The 14,069-nt window shown below is 35.9% G+C and overlaps 1 protein-coding gene across 2 annotated transcripts in view; it reads right to left on the minus strand.

Moving 5' to 3' along the window:
• LOC149558024 (putative monogalactosyldiacylglycerol synthase, chloroplastic) overlaps positions 1-14,069 on the minus strand; it is a 160,262-nt gene that overhangs the window by 23,228 nt on the left and 122,965 nt on the right. The window contains exon 8 of one of the 2 annotated variants that reach the window (XM_089832462.1): positions 12,155-12,229. In XM_089832462.1, coding sequence (XP_089688588.1) covers positions 12,155-12,229 — 75 coding nt within the window. The remainder of the gene's footprint in view (positions 1-12,154; positions 12,230-14,069) is intronic. The other variant, XM_089832464.1, reaches the window with a different exon arrangement.

A 14,069-nucleotide genomic window follows, 5' to 3' on the forward strand; every position in this document is an offset into this window, starting at 1 on the left:
TTATCCACAAATGCAACCTCAAGAGAGGGATGGGTTTAAGATTGCGAACAATGCCTTTTCTATGCACACAGTGAGAGTATTACAAGGCACTCCTGACAAGAGATTATCAAGTTGAGTGGAGAAGTTTGTGAAGAAGTATGGATCATGGCATGCTAAGTTTCCAAAATTCACCTACATCTGTGTATTAGAAAGTACAGTATGCCAATCAAACTCCCAAGGTTTCTGCCAAACAGTTGTTGCTCATGGAAGTTGCAAGGCAGTTAGTTATAAATGACAGGAGTCAGAAGCATACAAACAGGCTAGGAATTGCACTTCCACTTAGTTTTGACACCAAAGCTTGTCCATCGCTTCTAGTAGCAAGTAACGGTGAGAGAATTCAGGCATTATTCTTTGGGGATATAGGAAAGAAGATCACATTTCGATCCATAATATCAAATTGAAAGAGCCTATGGAGTAAGATACAAGCACTTGGCGCATATTGAGGATCGTTGAGTGAATGCATTTAATGATCATGAAATTAAGAGATCATTTGCTAAGACGTCAATAGCACTGCTTCAATCAACCAAGTGGTTCCAAATTTCTGATCAGATCGAAGATGATGGGAAGTGTCTCCAAGCTGACTATGAGACAGCCAAGAATGATGGCATCCCAGTTATTGATTTGCTCGATAAAGATGAAGTTGGTTATGATGCAATAATGATGACGGTAAAAATGATTACTGAAGCAGGGTTGAACAAGCAGATGACAAAATTACAAGCGAGAGGATTGCCCCTAGCATATGAATTGATGAAAGATATAGAAGAGCCTGAGGAGAAGACAAGTGAGAAGCCATGGGGAGCCAACACTATAATGGAAAGTCAAAATAGACAAGGAATGACAAACCAAAAAGAAGAAGAAAGGATGACATGGGCACGGAGCCACCTTAAAGGAAACAAAAGTCTTAGTTAATGCAGAGTGATCGTAACTTCTGCACCAAATAACGAGGTACAAGTCCAATCTATAGTTGAATTAGAAGCAAGAGTTCTAGCTATTTGCCCTTAAATCAGAATGAGCAAGAAGTAGATTCACCCCCTCAAGCAAATGAAGATCATTTTTAATATAGAGGCTATTTGAGATGAGGGTGAAGTTCAACTTCAAGATAAAACGCAAATGAAAATGTCAACATGGAAGCTTAAGAACAGGATAAAGAGGATCAATTGGGAGAGCTTACTGCACCATCATGGTTGTTAGAATGATTAAAAAGGGACAGGTGACAGTTGCATAACTAGTTGATACATAGAAGAAATTGTAAAGAGAGGTGATAATGAGAAAGATAAGAAGCCATTCACAAGGTCCTATGAGGTTATAAAAGATAAATTGGGTGCATGCATTGTACAAGTTGCTGTTCCAAAAGTGAATAAGGCTAGAGGAGACATGCTCCCACAAGATTTTGAATATTGAAGACCATCAATTAGAAAAAACCACCAAGAAACTAGTGGAAGAAGCACATGGATCAATTCAAGTTTTGGAAGAAAAAATAAACAAGGAAGTTGGGAAGAAAAGAAAAAACAACGAGGAAAACAAGCACTTAAAAGAATATAATAGATAGTTGATGAATCCACTTTGGCAGGTTGAGCAGAAATTTATTCCTCCAGCTACATATTGTAGTGGATCGATGCATGAATAAGGGATCGAACTGACAAGACAGGAGGCAAGGAAATGGGTGGTAGGAGTATTTTATGAGGCAAATAAGTTTGTTAAAACTTAAGATATCATGCTCTCTCCAGGAGCGAATACAGGCAGTATTGAAGGAATGTGGAGATTCCTTACCAAATCAAGAAAGGAATCTCTCTCAATCATAGACAATCATGGATATACCAAAGCATACATTGATAAAGAGTCAAGTGTTGAGGAAGGGTCAACACATTATTTTTCTAGCATGGCATCAAGCATTATCTCACAAAGGCGATGTGCTCAAGCAGGTAAAGTTGCAAAGATATTTGACATCCCTTCCATCCAAAAACAGTAGTAGTAGTTTACACTTACAGCCATAAATTCAAGTTCATTTGCATTTTATTTCGTAAGTTGGAAGTCAAGACAGTTAATCACACTTAATTGTCATATAATTTGTAAGTCAAGTTGATGCATTTTAATGAGCTAGTGCAAGTCTCCAAGTGATACTAACATATCACATTATTACTACAGTATCCACCATTAGAAGGAACCTTGGAATCGCCTCGATGGTATTTTCTTTGCAATATTTAGCATAAATGATGTTTTTATTCAAGAGGTTTGAAATTTTGGTTTTTCATCTCAGAATAATAAGTATCTGATTCCTCATGTTGTAGTGGCTCACATAATCAAGTAGTATTAGTCATTGGCTTGAGATAGAAGAACGGAAATATGCAAAATTTCTGCTGTACTGTTATTCCAACTTTGCTTTCTTATTGGCTATTCATTATTGGAAATATATTTAAAAGCATTAAATATTTAAAAAGTTCAGAATGCATTATAGGAAATATATCAAATTGGTATTCAAGTTCAATCATTAATATTATTAAACAAATAAGGAAATTAGCATTATTCATTGACAGCATAATGGAGAAGAAATTGAATTGATATCTAAGTTAAATCATTGACATTGAACGATGATAATATTAACAAGTTATTCATACAAGAAAAATAAATAAAAAATTTATAGAGCATTATATAAAAAGAGACCAGACAGGCATTTAAGAAAGCTATGTTCTGTTTTATTTCACTGTCCATGTATGTTACAATATGCCACCATGAAGAACGTTGTAGAGGAGAGGGATCAGCACATCAGCAATGTGAAGAAATCATGCTTTGGTCTTTGGTGTTATTTTGACATTTTATAAACAGCATTCACAAAGGAAACTCAATTAACTAGACGTGTGAGGTGCAGATTGAGTGAGCTCACGAAATAGGTATTGTAAAAGACAAAATTCAAAAAGATGAAAATACCTTTTTCTTTGTCACATTTGGACTGTACACCACTTTGTCACATCTCCACCTTGTGCCTCTTTCTCATGTCCCCTATGCACTTTTCTTCTTTTCAGCGAGAAAAACATGACTTCATAAATGATTATTTCACGTTGTTTTCCTTTTGTTTTGCCTTTTTTTAGGATTCCACTTTTTTGCTAGGTTTCCCAGTTTTTTTTCAATGATTTTTTGGTCAATTTAAAGCCAACTTAAGCCCAAAAAAGTAGTAGAAAATCACGTCAACGACTGTTCACATGACTCCCAATTTCTGCAGAGAATAAATCCAGGAGGCTGCTAACTCATGATTTATTCCAGTTTCTTGCTTCTTTTAAATATCTTCTTATGCCATGTTTAGTATATAAATTATGGAATTCTTTGGAACAAATTCTACTCCATTATCAAATCTAAGAGTGGTTACATCACAATCTAACTCTTTTTCTACTGATGCTTTGAATTTTTGAAATTCATTACACATGTGATTTTAATTTCAAAATACACACCCCCGTTCTCCTAAAATCATCAATAAATAAAGGAAAATACTAGGCACCAATGATGGATTTCATGTTCACTGGTCAATAAATATATACATGAACCAACTACAAGACTCTTGGCTCTCTGTGCCTGTCCATCATCAAAAGGATTTAGTGTTGCTTCCCTACCTAGCAAGCTCAGCAAACAGCCTAATTTTTTTACTAACTATTAGGAAGTCCATCTACTAAATTCTCTTGGGCCAACTAACAGATATAGGAGAAATTGAGGTGCCCACACTATTGGTACCAAAATGAATTGATGTCAAATGCACTCGTGAGTCTTGGTTGGCAATGCATGTTCCTAAACCAACCAATCTATATAGTCCACAATCTTTTGTGCCAAAAGCAATATTATTACATCCCAAATTTTGACCTAGTTTTAAGAATGCTCATAGCCGTTGGATTTAACGGATTTTTCTTTCATGATCATGTGAAGTATGTAGTTATTTATATCCGTTGTATTAACTATTAATGGAGATGGTCGTTAACCATTATTTTTTATATGATGATTAGCAATTGCTTGATTTTGGAATTATGGTTAATAATTTAAATTTTTTTTAATGTTTATATGAAAATTATTGTGGAACTGTTATTATGGTGGAAGTGTTTCACGGGTGATTGCAGGAGAAGATGATGGGGGGAAGCATTGCTAAACGGGATCATCGGAATGGGATACTTGCTTAGTCTAGTCAACAAGATTGACAGGTATGACCTTAAACTTCTTTGGTAAGGACATAACGACTTGAACACAAGACACATCTGTGGGACCCGCATGAGCTTTAAATAAATAATTTAAGAAACATAAAATAATTTTATTAAAATATAATACGTACCTCAAAAGATTTTAAATGATCTTTCACCATATTATAATATATATATATATATGTACGTACACATAGATATAACAATGAAGTGGCACCATTATATTATTTTCTTCTAATAAAATGATGTCACCTAACTAATATATTTACATGTACGTATATAAATATAAATTATAATAATATTCGAATTTTAACTTTCCAACTCTTTTCCCATCTTTTTCTTTTCTTTGTTTGTAACTGATTAAACACTTGGCGTTTTAAATTGACAAAATATTCTTATGTTATGGAAGCCAAGGAGTCATGACATTTCCTTTATATTGAAGTCATGAGAGAGAGGCGGACATCCTCTTCCAAACACCCGACTACCATACTCAAGGACTGCTCCTCCTTTTCAATCCCGATTTCTCCCTTATTCTGCCATTTTTCCATGCTCATAGTTTCGGCTTCATAAGACCTTTGAACCTTTACCAAACTCGGATTTTCTACAGAATATAAGTGTTGCCGTCCTTGTACATGTTGCCGTACATTTTTCACCTTGCTGAAGTTGAGGTCGCCTCTATGCACTAAGAAATCATTTCAAGAAGAGTAGATATCCAACGTCTAGCAAAGCTTAGGCATTTCCAAAAAGTATACCAAGTCATGTGAATGATCATTCTTCCAACGTTGCTATATTCCCTTCATAACCATTAATGCATTTCCAATTCCATATCAATAAATTGCAGGTTATACTTATTTCTTACTTGAATAATCATAGGAAATTGTTACTATAATTCATAGTAAAGTACCCAAGACATGGAATCATAATTTGTTTAACCAATGGAAGTTAGAATACAATGAAATTATTTCTACAAGTCTTTAATCATAGAATGTGAAACGCTGGAAGCAACCATTTGCCATAAATTAACAAAACAGAGCCGATTGCTCTGAGAATCCGAACACCTAGGATTCACCGGTTGTATAGCCATAAAAAGGTGAAGAGGTGAGAATGACATCTACAAGAACATGAAAGATGAAATCAGATATGATTAAAAAATATATATAACCATATTTAATAGCTCATGCTCATCCCTATAAATGTAACCTATTGTCAAGTCGAGTAGTGGTGATCGGGTCATTAAACCCATCATAAATCCTTGGTCAAAGTAGTTTAAAGGCATGTTTGCCATCTAATTGATCACTTGATGTTAGTGGTGCCAGTTATGCAGACATGTCCATTTCATAACTGTGCGGACATTCTAAACCCCAGGATGCTCAGGTGGCTGAACTAAGAACATCCCAAGTCCGATCCTGAGGTAGGGAGGGTCTTTCTAGTTCAATAGATTGTGTGGGGATAAGTATGGTCCGAAGTTGGGAGGTTAAGCCTAAATAAATGCTTCTCCTCTTACCAAAAGCCGAGGCTTGCACAACCAACTAAAGAACCACCCAATGATACTTGTATGTTCTATTCTTCTTTCCATGATAAGCATTTACTTACTTGTATGTAGAAAAGATAGTTAATTGGTAATCTAGTTATTTTCAGTTGATCATAGATACGGTTATTTTCAGTTAATCGTTAATCTAGTTATTTTTAGTTGATCATAGATACAGTTATTTTCAATCAATTGTTAATCTAGTTATTTTCAGTTGATCATAGATACAGTTATTTTCAGTTAATCATTAATCTAGTTATTTTCAATTAACGTTAATCTAGTTATTTATGTTGATCATTGATATGGTTATCTCAGTTGAACATAGATAATTCAGTGAATTGTTGATAGTTAAAATAGTTAATGTCATATGAAAAGGAATTTAGTTATCAATTCAATGAATCTCTTTATAAACTGTCTTTGTTTTTGTTATGAAAAACCATTTGTTACAAATATGCTTACTGGTATCTTTGGCCATTACACAAAATTTAGGCTTTTTTTTCAAAAAGACATCTAGATTAGGACTTTGTTGCATGGTCTGACATATTAAGATTAGATTAAGCCCCATTCCTGATACATAACACACATTGAGAAAAGGTAACTTTTCCCCACCAGAAGATATTTGCAAATTATCTCTACCAACAATCATGTATTTCGTACCACCACCAAAGATCATTGAATCAAATAAAACAATGCATTCCAAGAACTGATCGTGTTGGTGAAGCGAGACAATACTAATGAATGATTGATTCTATTTACCATACAAATGACTTTGAGTGACCAGATAGTTTTGTGTCCATGAAAGAAAATAAAGCTAATTCCTTCTCCAAATGCTTTGCCTTCTAGTTAGATTTTTTCTTGGACAAGCCTCTGCAATGCCTTCTTCATATGAACCATCTTACCACAATAATGAAATGTGATGTTCTTTAGATTCTTTAATACATCATCATTTTTGTCTTGCCTTTAATTTTGGACCATTTGCCTGTCTTTTTTCTTCAACCACAAATTCCTACCTAATCCTCACCCTCTATCTCATTACTACTACAGAACTATCTTCTATTTTTCTTGTCGTAAGAACTCACTGCATGGCTCTTCAAACTTCAAGTCAACATACTTAGATGTGATATTGAGTATCTCAATAGAATGTTCATACACATGTCAAACTTTTCATCTCAATTACTATCATGCCCTCCATTTATGTTTTCTGAGGAATGGCTAACACCTAATCTATAATGTCCTCAATCTTGAATAAATGCTCTTGCAACAACACGGTCTCATCCATTGTGATCAAAAATAGCATATGCTTCAAGAATAAGGCTTTGTCCTAGTCTAAAGTCTTATGTGACTCTATAGATATTTCCACATTTCAGTTTAAGTCATAGTTGTCTAGACTTCAGGAAACATTTCAATTATTACAAAAAAAGTAATCAACATTGCTACTTCTATACCACATTTATCAAACTTGTCCTAGTCTATACTTGTATTCACTTGCCAAGTATCTTTACTAAGAATGACTTTTCCAAATCATTTACACGAAAAAGTTGTCAACATTCGATACTTCCACGTATAGTTAATTATTACCAAAAAATATCTAGTTACTTGCCAACAAGATTTTGGGTAAAAAGGCTAGTTTTCCTCAATGAAACATTATCTTCCTATTGCAATAACCCTCAATAGCAAAATAACTTCCAAAAATTCTTACCTGGCACTAGACAAAACCTTCCACAAAATAAATCTAAACCCTGACTCGTAGAATATACCCTCATTCCCTAACCGCTAAAAACAATATTTCAAAGGATTGTGGAAAATACCTAGAACAAAAGGGCTTAAACCCTAGCCAATAGGTTTTTGAACCACTCAAAAAAACATTATCATCTACCAACACTCTAGGCCTAGCCACCAAACTGATAAAAGTAAATGGCTCAAAACCCTCAAATTTAAAAAAATAAAAAATCCACAGTAGCATGCAAGATCAATGTGCTTTCTAGAGAATAAAAGCTACATGATTTGCATGTGAAAATCTATAGCAATTTTATTGATAAACCCTTGCAATTTTCAACACAAACATGCAATTTCTTTTGAATAAACAACACTATTTGGAATGGAAGAATCCACACAACTTAAATAAAAAGTTAAAAACCAATCCGCAATTTCAAAAGCAAACCCCATGATCTTTCACCCAAGGATGCCAAGATTCCTTAATGTGATTCAATACGGATCCATATGTATGCCACATTTTGGCTATTTCCTATGTTGTCAGAGATCCGTCGATCCATCACTGTTAATAATAGTCCCTCGATGTTCACGCATTCGTCAATCCCAAAGTTCTATAGTACCATACCACAAAAATTTGAGCACAAAAAGCTTACCAAGATATCCAATCATCTTAATGAATAAGAAGCAAAAGCATCCATATATAAGATTACAAGAAAATTGTCCAATGTGGATAAGAACAACTAATCTAACAAAGCAAAAAGCAAAAGATCAAAAGATCAAACTCAAGTCATAACGATTTTATTAAAGCCTAAGCTAAAAGATAATTGATCATTAGAATATAACAATGTTTTAAGTGTACCCAAGAAGTGGCTCCACTTTCTATCCCAATAGTTGAAGATCCCTTGCAAACTCATTTACCCATCAAAAGAAGAAAATTTTACAAGACAACAGTCTCAAATAGTAATCTAGTTGGTACCAATCACTTTAGTTCACATTTTATGCTTTCCACTCACCATAGAATTGTCGTACATATGGGAGGTTTTAAAGATAATATGGGAATTTTTTTTCAATGCATTGTACATCAAACAAGAAAGGATTTAGATGAACTCAGCATTAATGATTACAAGGAAAATCTCTCAATTGTTTACCATACAGGGTAAAGAAACTTAACACATGTAGTATAGCACGATACAATGCAGAGCAAATACTTTATTCATATATGCACTCAATGATTACAATCCGAATACAATGACTACTATGATCACAATGATGATTCCAAAGTCCATCTCGGACGTGTACATATACCTTTCCAAAGGGGTGACTCAAGCATCACGCGCCCATTTGGATACTACTCTACCCGTCGGCTACACTACATTTTACTGACAACATCATCCCCTCCAAGAGAAAAGTCGTCTCCGGACAACAATACAACAAAAACAAAATACATCAATGCATAAATACTAAACAGAGGGATGCGTCCCTGGCGTAGTGGTCATCCACGCCCTCGACTGGTTTAGTTCCGCTCGAAGCTTGTAGACTTGCTCTTTCCTAATCTTCAGTTTTGCTTCTGCTTCCATCTAAAGCTCTAGGGCTGACTGCATCATCTCTACAATTTCTCCCAACTCTTTCTCTTTTCCTGTTGCTACTTGTTCCTTTTCTACTACCAACTTCTATAGCTAACTCTGTCTGTCTAACAGGGCTGTCCTCTCGGATTGCCAAGTTGCCCTCTCGGATTACCAAGCTGCCCTTTCTGAAGCTAACTTAGCAACTGACTCCTCCTGAGCTCTCTCAGCTGCTACTCGATCCGCCTAACTCCTTCGAAGAGTGTAATACGCCTCCCTATGCAACTTCACTATCTCATGAGTCAAAGCCTCTACCCAGCTCTCCATACTAGGATCTCTCGTCGTGGCCCAGTCTTGCCGCATCTCCACAATCTCCACATCCGGTCGTCCCCGCTCCTCAAAAAAAACTGTAAAGGCAACTGGACATCCCAACCTCATGAAAGATATGACTCCCTCCACCTCCTTCACCACTAACTCCAATGCCTGAGTTTCTGTCGAATCTAACACCTAGTGAGCCCTAGTCGCTAGAGCTACTACATCAGCCAGAAATGTCTCTCTCATCCCTATCTCCCACGCTACTAGGTGTTCCTGCTATGCACCCATAGCCTTCTCCACTGCCTCCGCCATACGCTCAACAGCACTAAGCAGTACTCCCTCACTCTGTATCTGCCCAACCTCCTGTAATGGGTTCTCTAGAACTGCTTCCCGCGTGGGTGTCGACAGGTATGTCACTCGAGGTGCCAGGGTTCGGTGGAACCGTGTACTCAGGTAAGCACTCAACTTTTGGATCCGGCTCTCTCTGTCTCGCTCAGGTGATGCCAGCAATGCCGTATCTACTGTGACCACCGCATCAGAACCTACTACATCCAGTTGGACACCTGATGCCCCCAATTCCTCGCCTATCGGTACCTCCATCACCCCTATCTCTATGTCTATCTCTATATCAAGTACCAAAGTCTCATCTCCTGTATCTGGTAGAGTCTCATGAGCCAGCTCCATTGATACATCTGGAGTTGCTATCTCCGTCGATGACGAATGTGACTCCGCTACAGTTCATATCTCTACGATGGGCTGCGTCGTAGCTGAAACTGATGTCATCACTACTGGCTGCCTGAACTGACCAAACCCTGGAATACCATGTATGCCTACAAAAACCAAGTGTGTCGTAGCCGAAAGTACAGGCCATGAAAACTTCAATGGTGTAGCTGTGATTACCTCTAGCTCCTCGTCCTCTTCTTCTTCCCCCTCGGTCCCACTCTCCTCTGAAGACGTCTCCTCTCTACCACTATCTATGTTTCCACCATCTGGCCTCGGTTGTTTCTGTTCGATGGTTTTTGTGCCAAGTGTATCCAAATGCCTCCACTGCATAATAGGTGGTTCACCAAGCAACGGAGCCAAATGTTTACCGTATAGGGTAAAGAAATTTAACACATGTAGTATAGCACAATAAAATGCAGAACAGATACTTTATTCATATATGCACTCAATGGTTACAATCCGAATTCAATGACTACCATGATCACAACGATGATTCCAAAGTCCATCTCGGACGTGTACATATACCTTTCCGAAGGGGTGATTCGAGCGTCACGTGCCCGTTCAGATACTACTCTATCCGTCGACTACACTATACATTTTACCGACACCATCAATAGATAGGAAAAGAACTAAAGCAACAAACTTACACCCTACAAGCAAAGAATTCAAATCCTTCCGAAACCAAACAACTTGGCTTACGCGATAAGAGACAAATTGAGATAGTTGGGAGAGCTCTTGGTATGAGAAATCTTTATAATGTTAATCTGGGTGACAGATAGTTGTAACCATTGTTATGTGGAGCCTAATCAAACTCAAAGGTTAATTTTCCCCCACTTCATTTGGCACGGTTTTCCCCCAATTTTTTTATGGGGATTCCCAATGTTAGGGGTCAAAGGGCAATGCCCCTTGTGGGGTCTTGGGCAAGCGCTCGAGGCGGGGTCAACGGGCAGCTCCTTTGCGGGGTCCTGAGGTCAATGGCCCCAAGTGCGTTGCACCCCTGACGCCATAAAATGAATTTACTATTGTAAAAGGTATCAAGAGTAAATTTTCTATTGGTCAGAATATTCTTGCCCTAATTTTGTAAGCGGCAAAAAGCTTGTATAAAATGGCTTAGGGTAAGGGCTTTTATGATGTATGATGATTTAGTAGCTCTTTGCAGTAGTATTGAGCTGCAAGGGGTTGCAGAATCCTTGGATAATTAGAACATTTGACTCGTTGTTGGTGGACATAGCCCTAGGATTGGGTGAACCACGTTAAATCTTTGTGTCTTTTGTTCTCTTCTGTGTGCTTTATTATTTTTTGATATTGGCTATATTTGCATGTAATTGTTATTTTTCTCTTTAAAGTTTAATCCTAACAACCATAAACTAAAGCATTATGCATAACCATAAGTGAAGGCCACCATGCAAACATATATGATATTGAGATAAAGTTTCTGACTCGATCATTTGTACAATCCACTAGGTAAAGACTAGATCACTTGATATTAATGGGATGTGTGCTTTACAATGGAGGCAACATGTTGGAATTGAGGTAGGTAATGTTGTACACCTAATTTTATGCTTTTGGAATCGATTGTGTGATTATTTTTGCAACAACATTTGGGATTACACTCTGTGATCCATCATCAGGATGAGAGAACCGCGATCTTATGATGCTCTCTTTATCTCATCCTGATGATGGATCACAGAGTGTGATCCCAAACGTTGTTGCAAAAAAATCACACAATCGAATCCAGTAACATAAAATTAGATAGTTTGATATGGATTGTGGAAATCTTCATGTTCCTGTTCTTGTTGTACACCTTGTTGAACAATAATATAAGGTAAATGAAAGAGTGGTCTCATATACATTTGGCATTGCAAGGCAACGACCTAAAATATTTTCCTCTACCTTTATCTACTTGAGTAAGTGCCAAAATAAATGCAAATCTATGATGTCAAGGTAAATCATCTAGTTCATCACAACTATTGGATTAGTTGGATCTCATACCAAACAGAGATAATTCAAACCATACTTAAGCATGCATATATTCATTTGCACAGCAACATGTATTTTTTATCCAATAGATAAAAAATGAGAAAATGTGTTGATAATACCTGGCCAGCAATGTAATCATTAAGGATAATGGGAAGACCTCTGATCATTGCTTCTGCAATTGTCCCTGGGCCTGCCTACAAAAAATAAAAATACAAATTAAATATAAACAAGAAATAACAACAATATTATGAAACAAATTGTTTCGAAAGATTTGGCCTTGTCAACATTATCAGTAATTTTAATAATATATTATCAATCAACCTTTAAATCCATTTCAATGAAATTAGTTTGTACAACTTTTAAATCTATGCAAACAAAATAAGTTATGTTTTTTTTGTAATCCCTTCACCCCACTAACATTATTAGTTTTTTGTAGATAAATGTAAGAATCAGATGAAGATAGATTACCGGAAGCTGATTGATGGGACCAAATTATTAAATACTGTAACCACAGTACCATAAGGCATCAATATTTTGAGGTCTGATTGTTAAGAGTTACAGTTATTATTATTATCATCTTGAATTGCAGAATGTAGTGTAATACAGAGAGGACAAACAGAGGAATCGCTTTAAACACAATACACACATTAACAAAACAGAAAGTGCATTAAAAAATTTACTTTTCCTTATTATGGATTGACCAGAATCACTCTGAAGACATTAAAAGGGGCCAGTCCTCATCTAGATTCCCAAAATAAAACCAGCTTCAATTTCATCAGCTTTATTTTGTCTGGCGACCTTTAAATAGTTGGCAGCGAACATCTGTCTGATTCCTCCATCCAGCATTACAAAAATTAATATAATTATATATTATATATAATCTAAAGCCTTATTAGTACTATATTCGAAATATGGAATGAATAATTATGTGAAAACTGCAGACACCGATTAACTTTATCAGTATCAAGAGAGAACTGCAAGGGCCAATGAAATGGCTCTTGCACTATGGGATCTGCACAAATGAATATCAAACATCTAATATGGTGAAGTCAGAAAACCATTTTTTCATTCAAAATTTTGAATGTATCTTAGTTATAATTAACTATAATAACTATCCTACAGCAGTCCTCCTGGGTGAAGTAAACTTAACAAATGAGCTCGCATTGGGCCATATAGATTCTCAATGGAATACAAAGGCTTGCTTTGTAAATGGTTGAGATGTTTTAAGAGTTCAAATAGCCTCAAACAAATTTTTGATCAACCATCTTAGTCATCATTGTCAAAGGCATGATCTTACAAATTACATATTATTGGGAATAGTACAGAAGCATTTTCTAAACTAGATGTTCTTGCCATTTAAAACAAGTTAAGAAATTGAAAACTTTATTTCCTTCCTTGGAAATGAGTTTTCTTCGACTTTAAAAAGTTAATGTGGATATATTTCAACCATTATATTGGTTAACATCGTAAAACATATTATGAGACCCACATTTGATTGTATCAATTGTGTCATCCTACATTTTGTCACCACAAAATGTAGGTAACAATACGAAACTTTTTCAACTTAGTTTCACATTGCTCTAAGATTAGTCCGTTATTTAATTGGTTAGCATTGATCAATCAATCGACTTCAATTCATATACTGAAGTCTTTTACTAAAGGCTTTCGTCAAGTCCTTTTAGTTTTTCTATTTGTTGAGCCTATGCTTGATTTTTGAAGCATTCAATGTCCTTTTTTGTGCTTTTGAGTGTGTGTTTATTTGCTTTTGGTCTTTTAGTTTTGTTCAAACCCTTGCTTTCAGTTTTCTCTTCAATTCGGTATATCATAGGGTGTAATCGGGTTTGACAGCCAAAAGATATGACCATTTAAGTGCCCAAAAAGTGTTACCTCGAGATGCAATAGCATATTTTAAAATATCATGTTATATTTTAATGTTGACATTCACTTTTTCAAAAATATAACATAAATTGACTTTATGTTATGTTTTTTAAGTACTTTATCACTTAAATTTATCACTTAAGTGACTATAGTGCA

The sequence above is a fragment of the Cupressus sempervirens genome, chromosome 5 (genome assembly GCF_028749045.1).
Source record: "Cupressus sempervirens isolate cs-2001-9-10 chromosome 5, ASM2874904v1, whole genome shotgun sequence".
In the NCBI taxonomy this organism is placed as follows: Eukaryota; Viridiplantae; Streptophyta; class Pinopsida; order Cupressales; family Cupressaceae; genus Cupressus; species Cupressus sempervirens.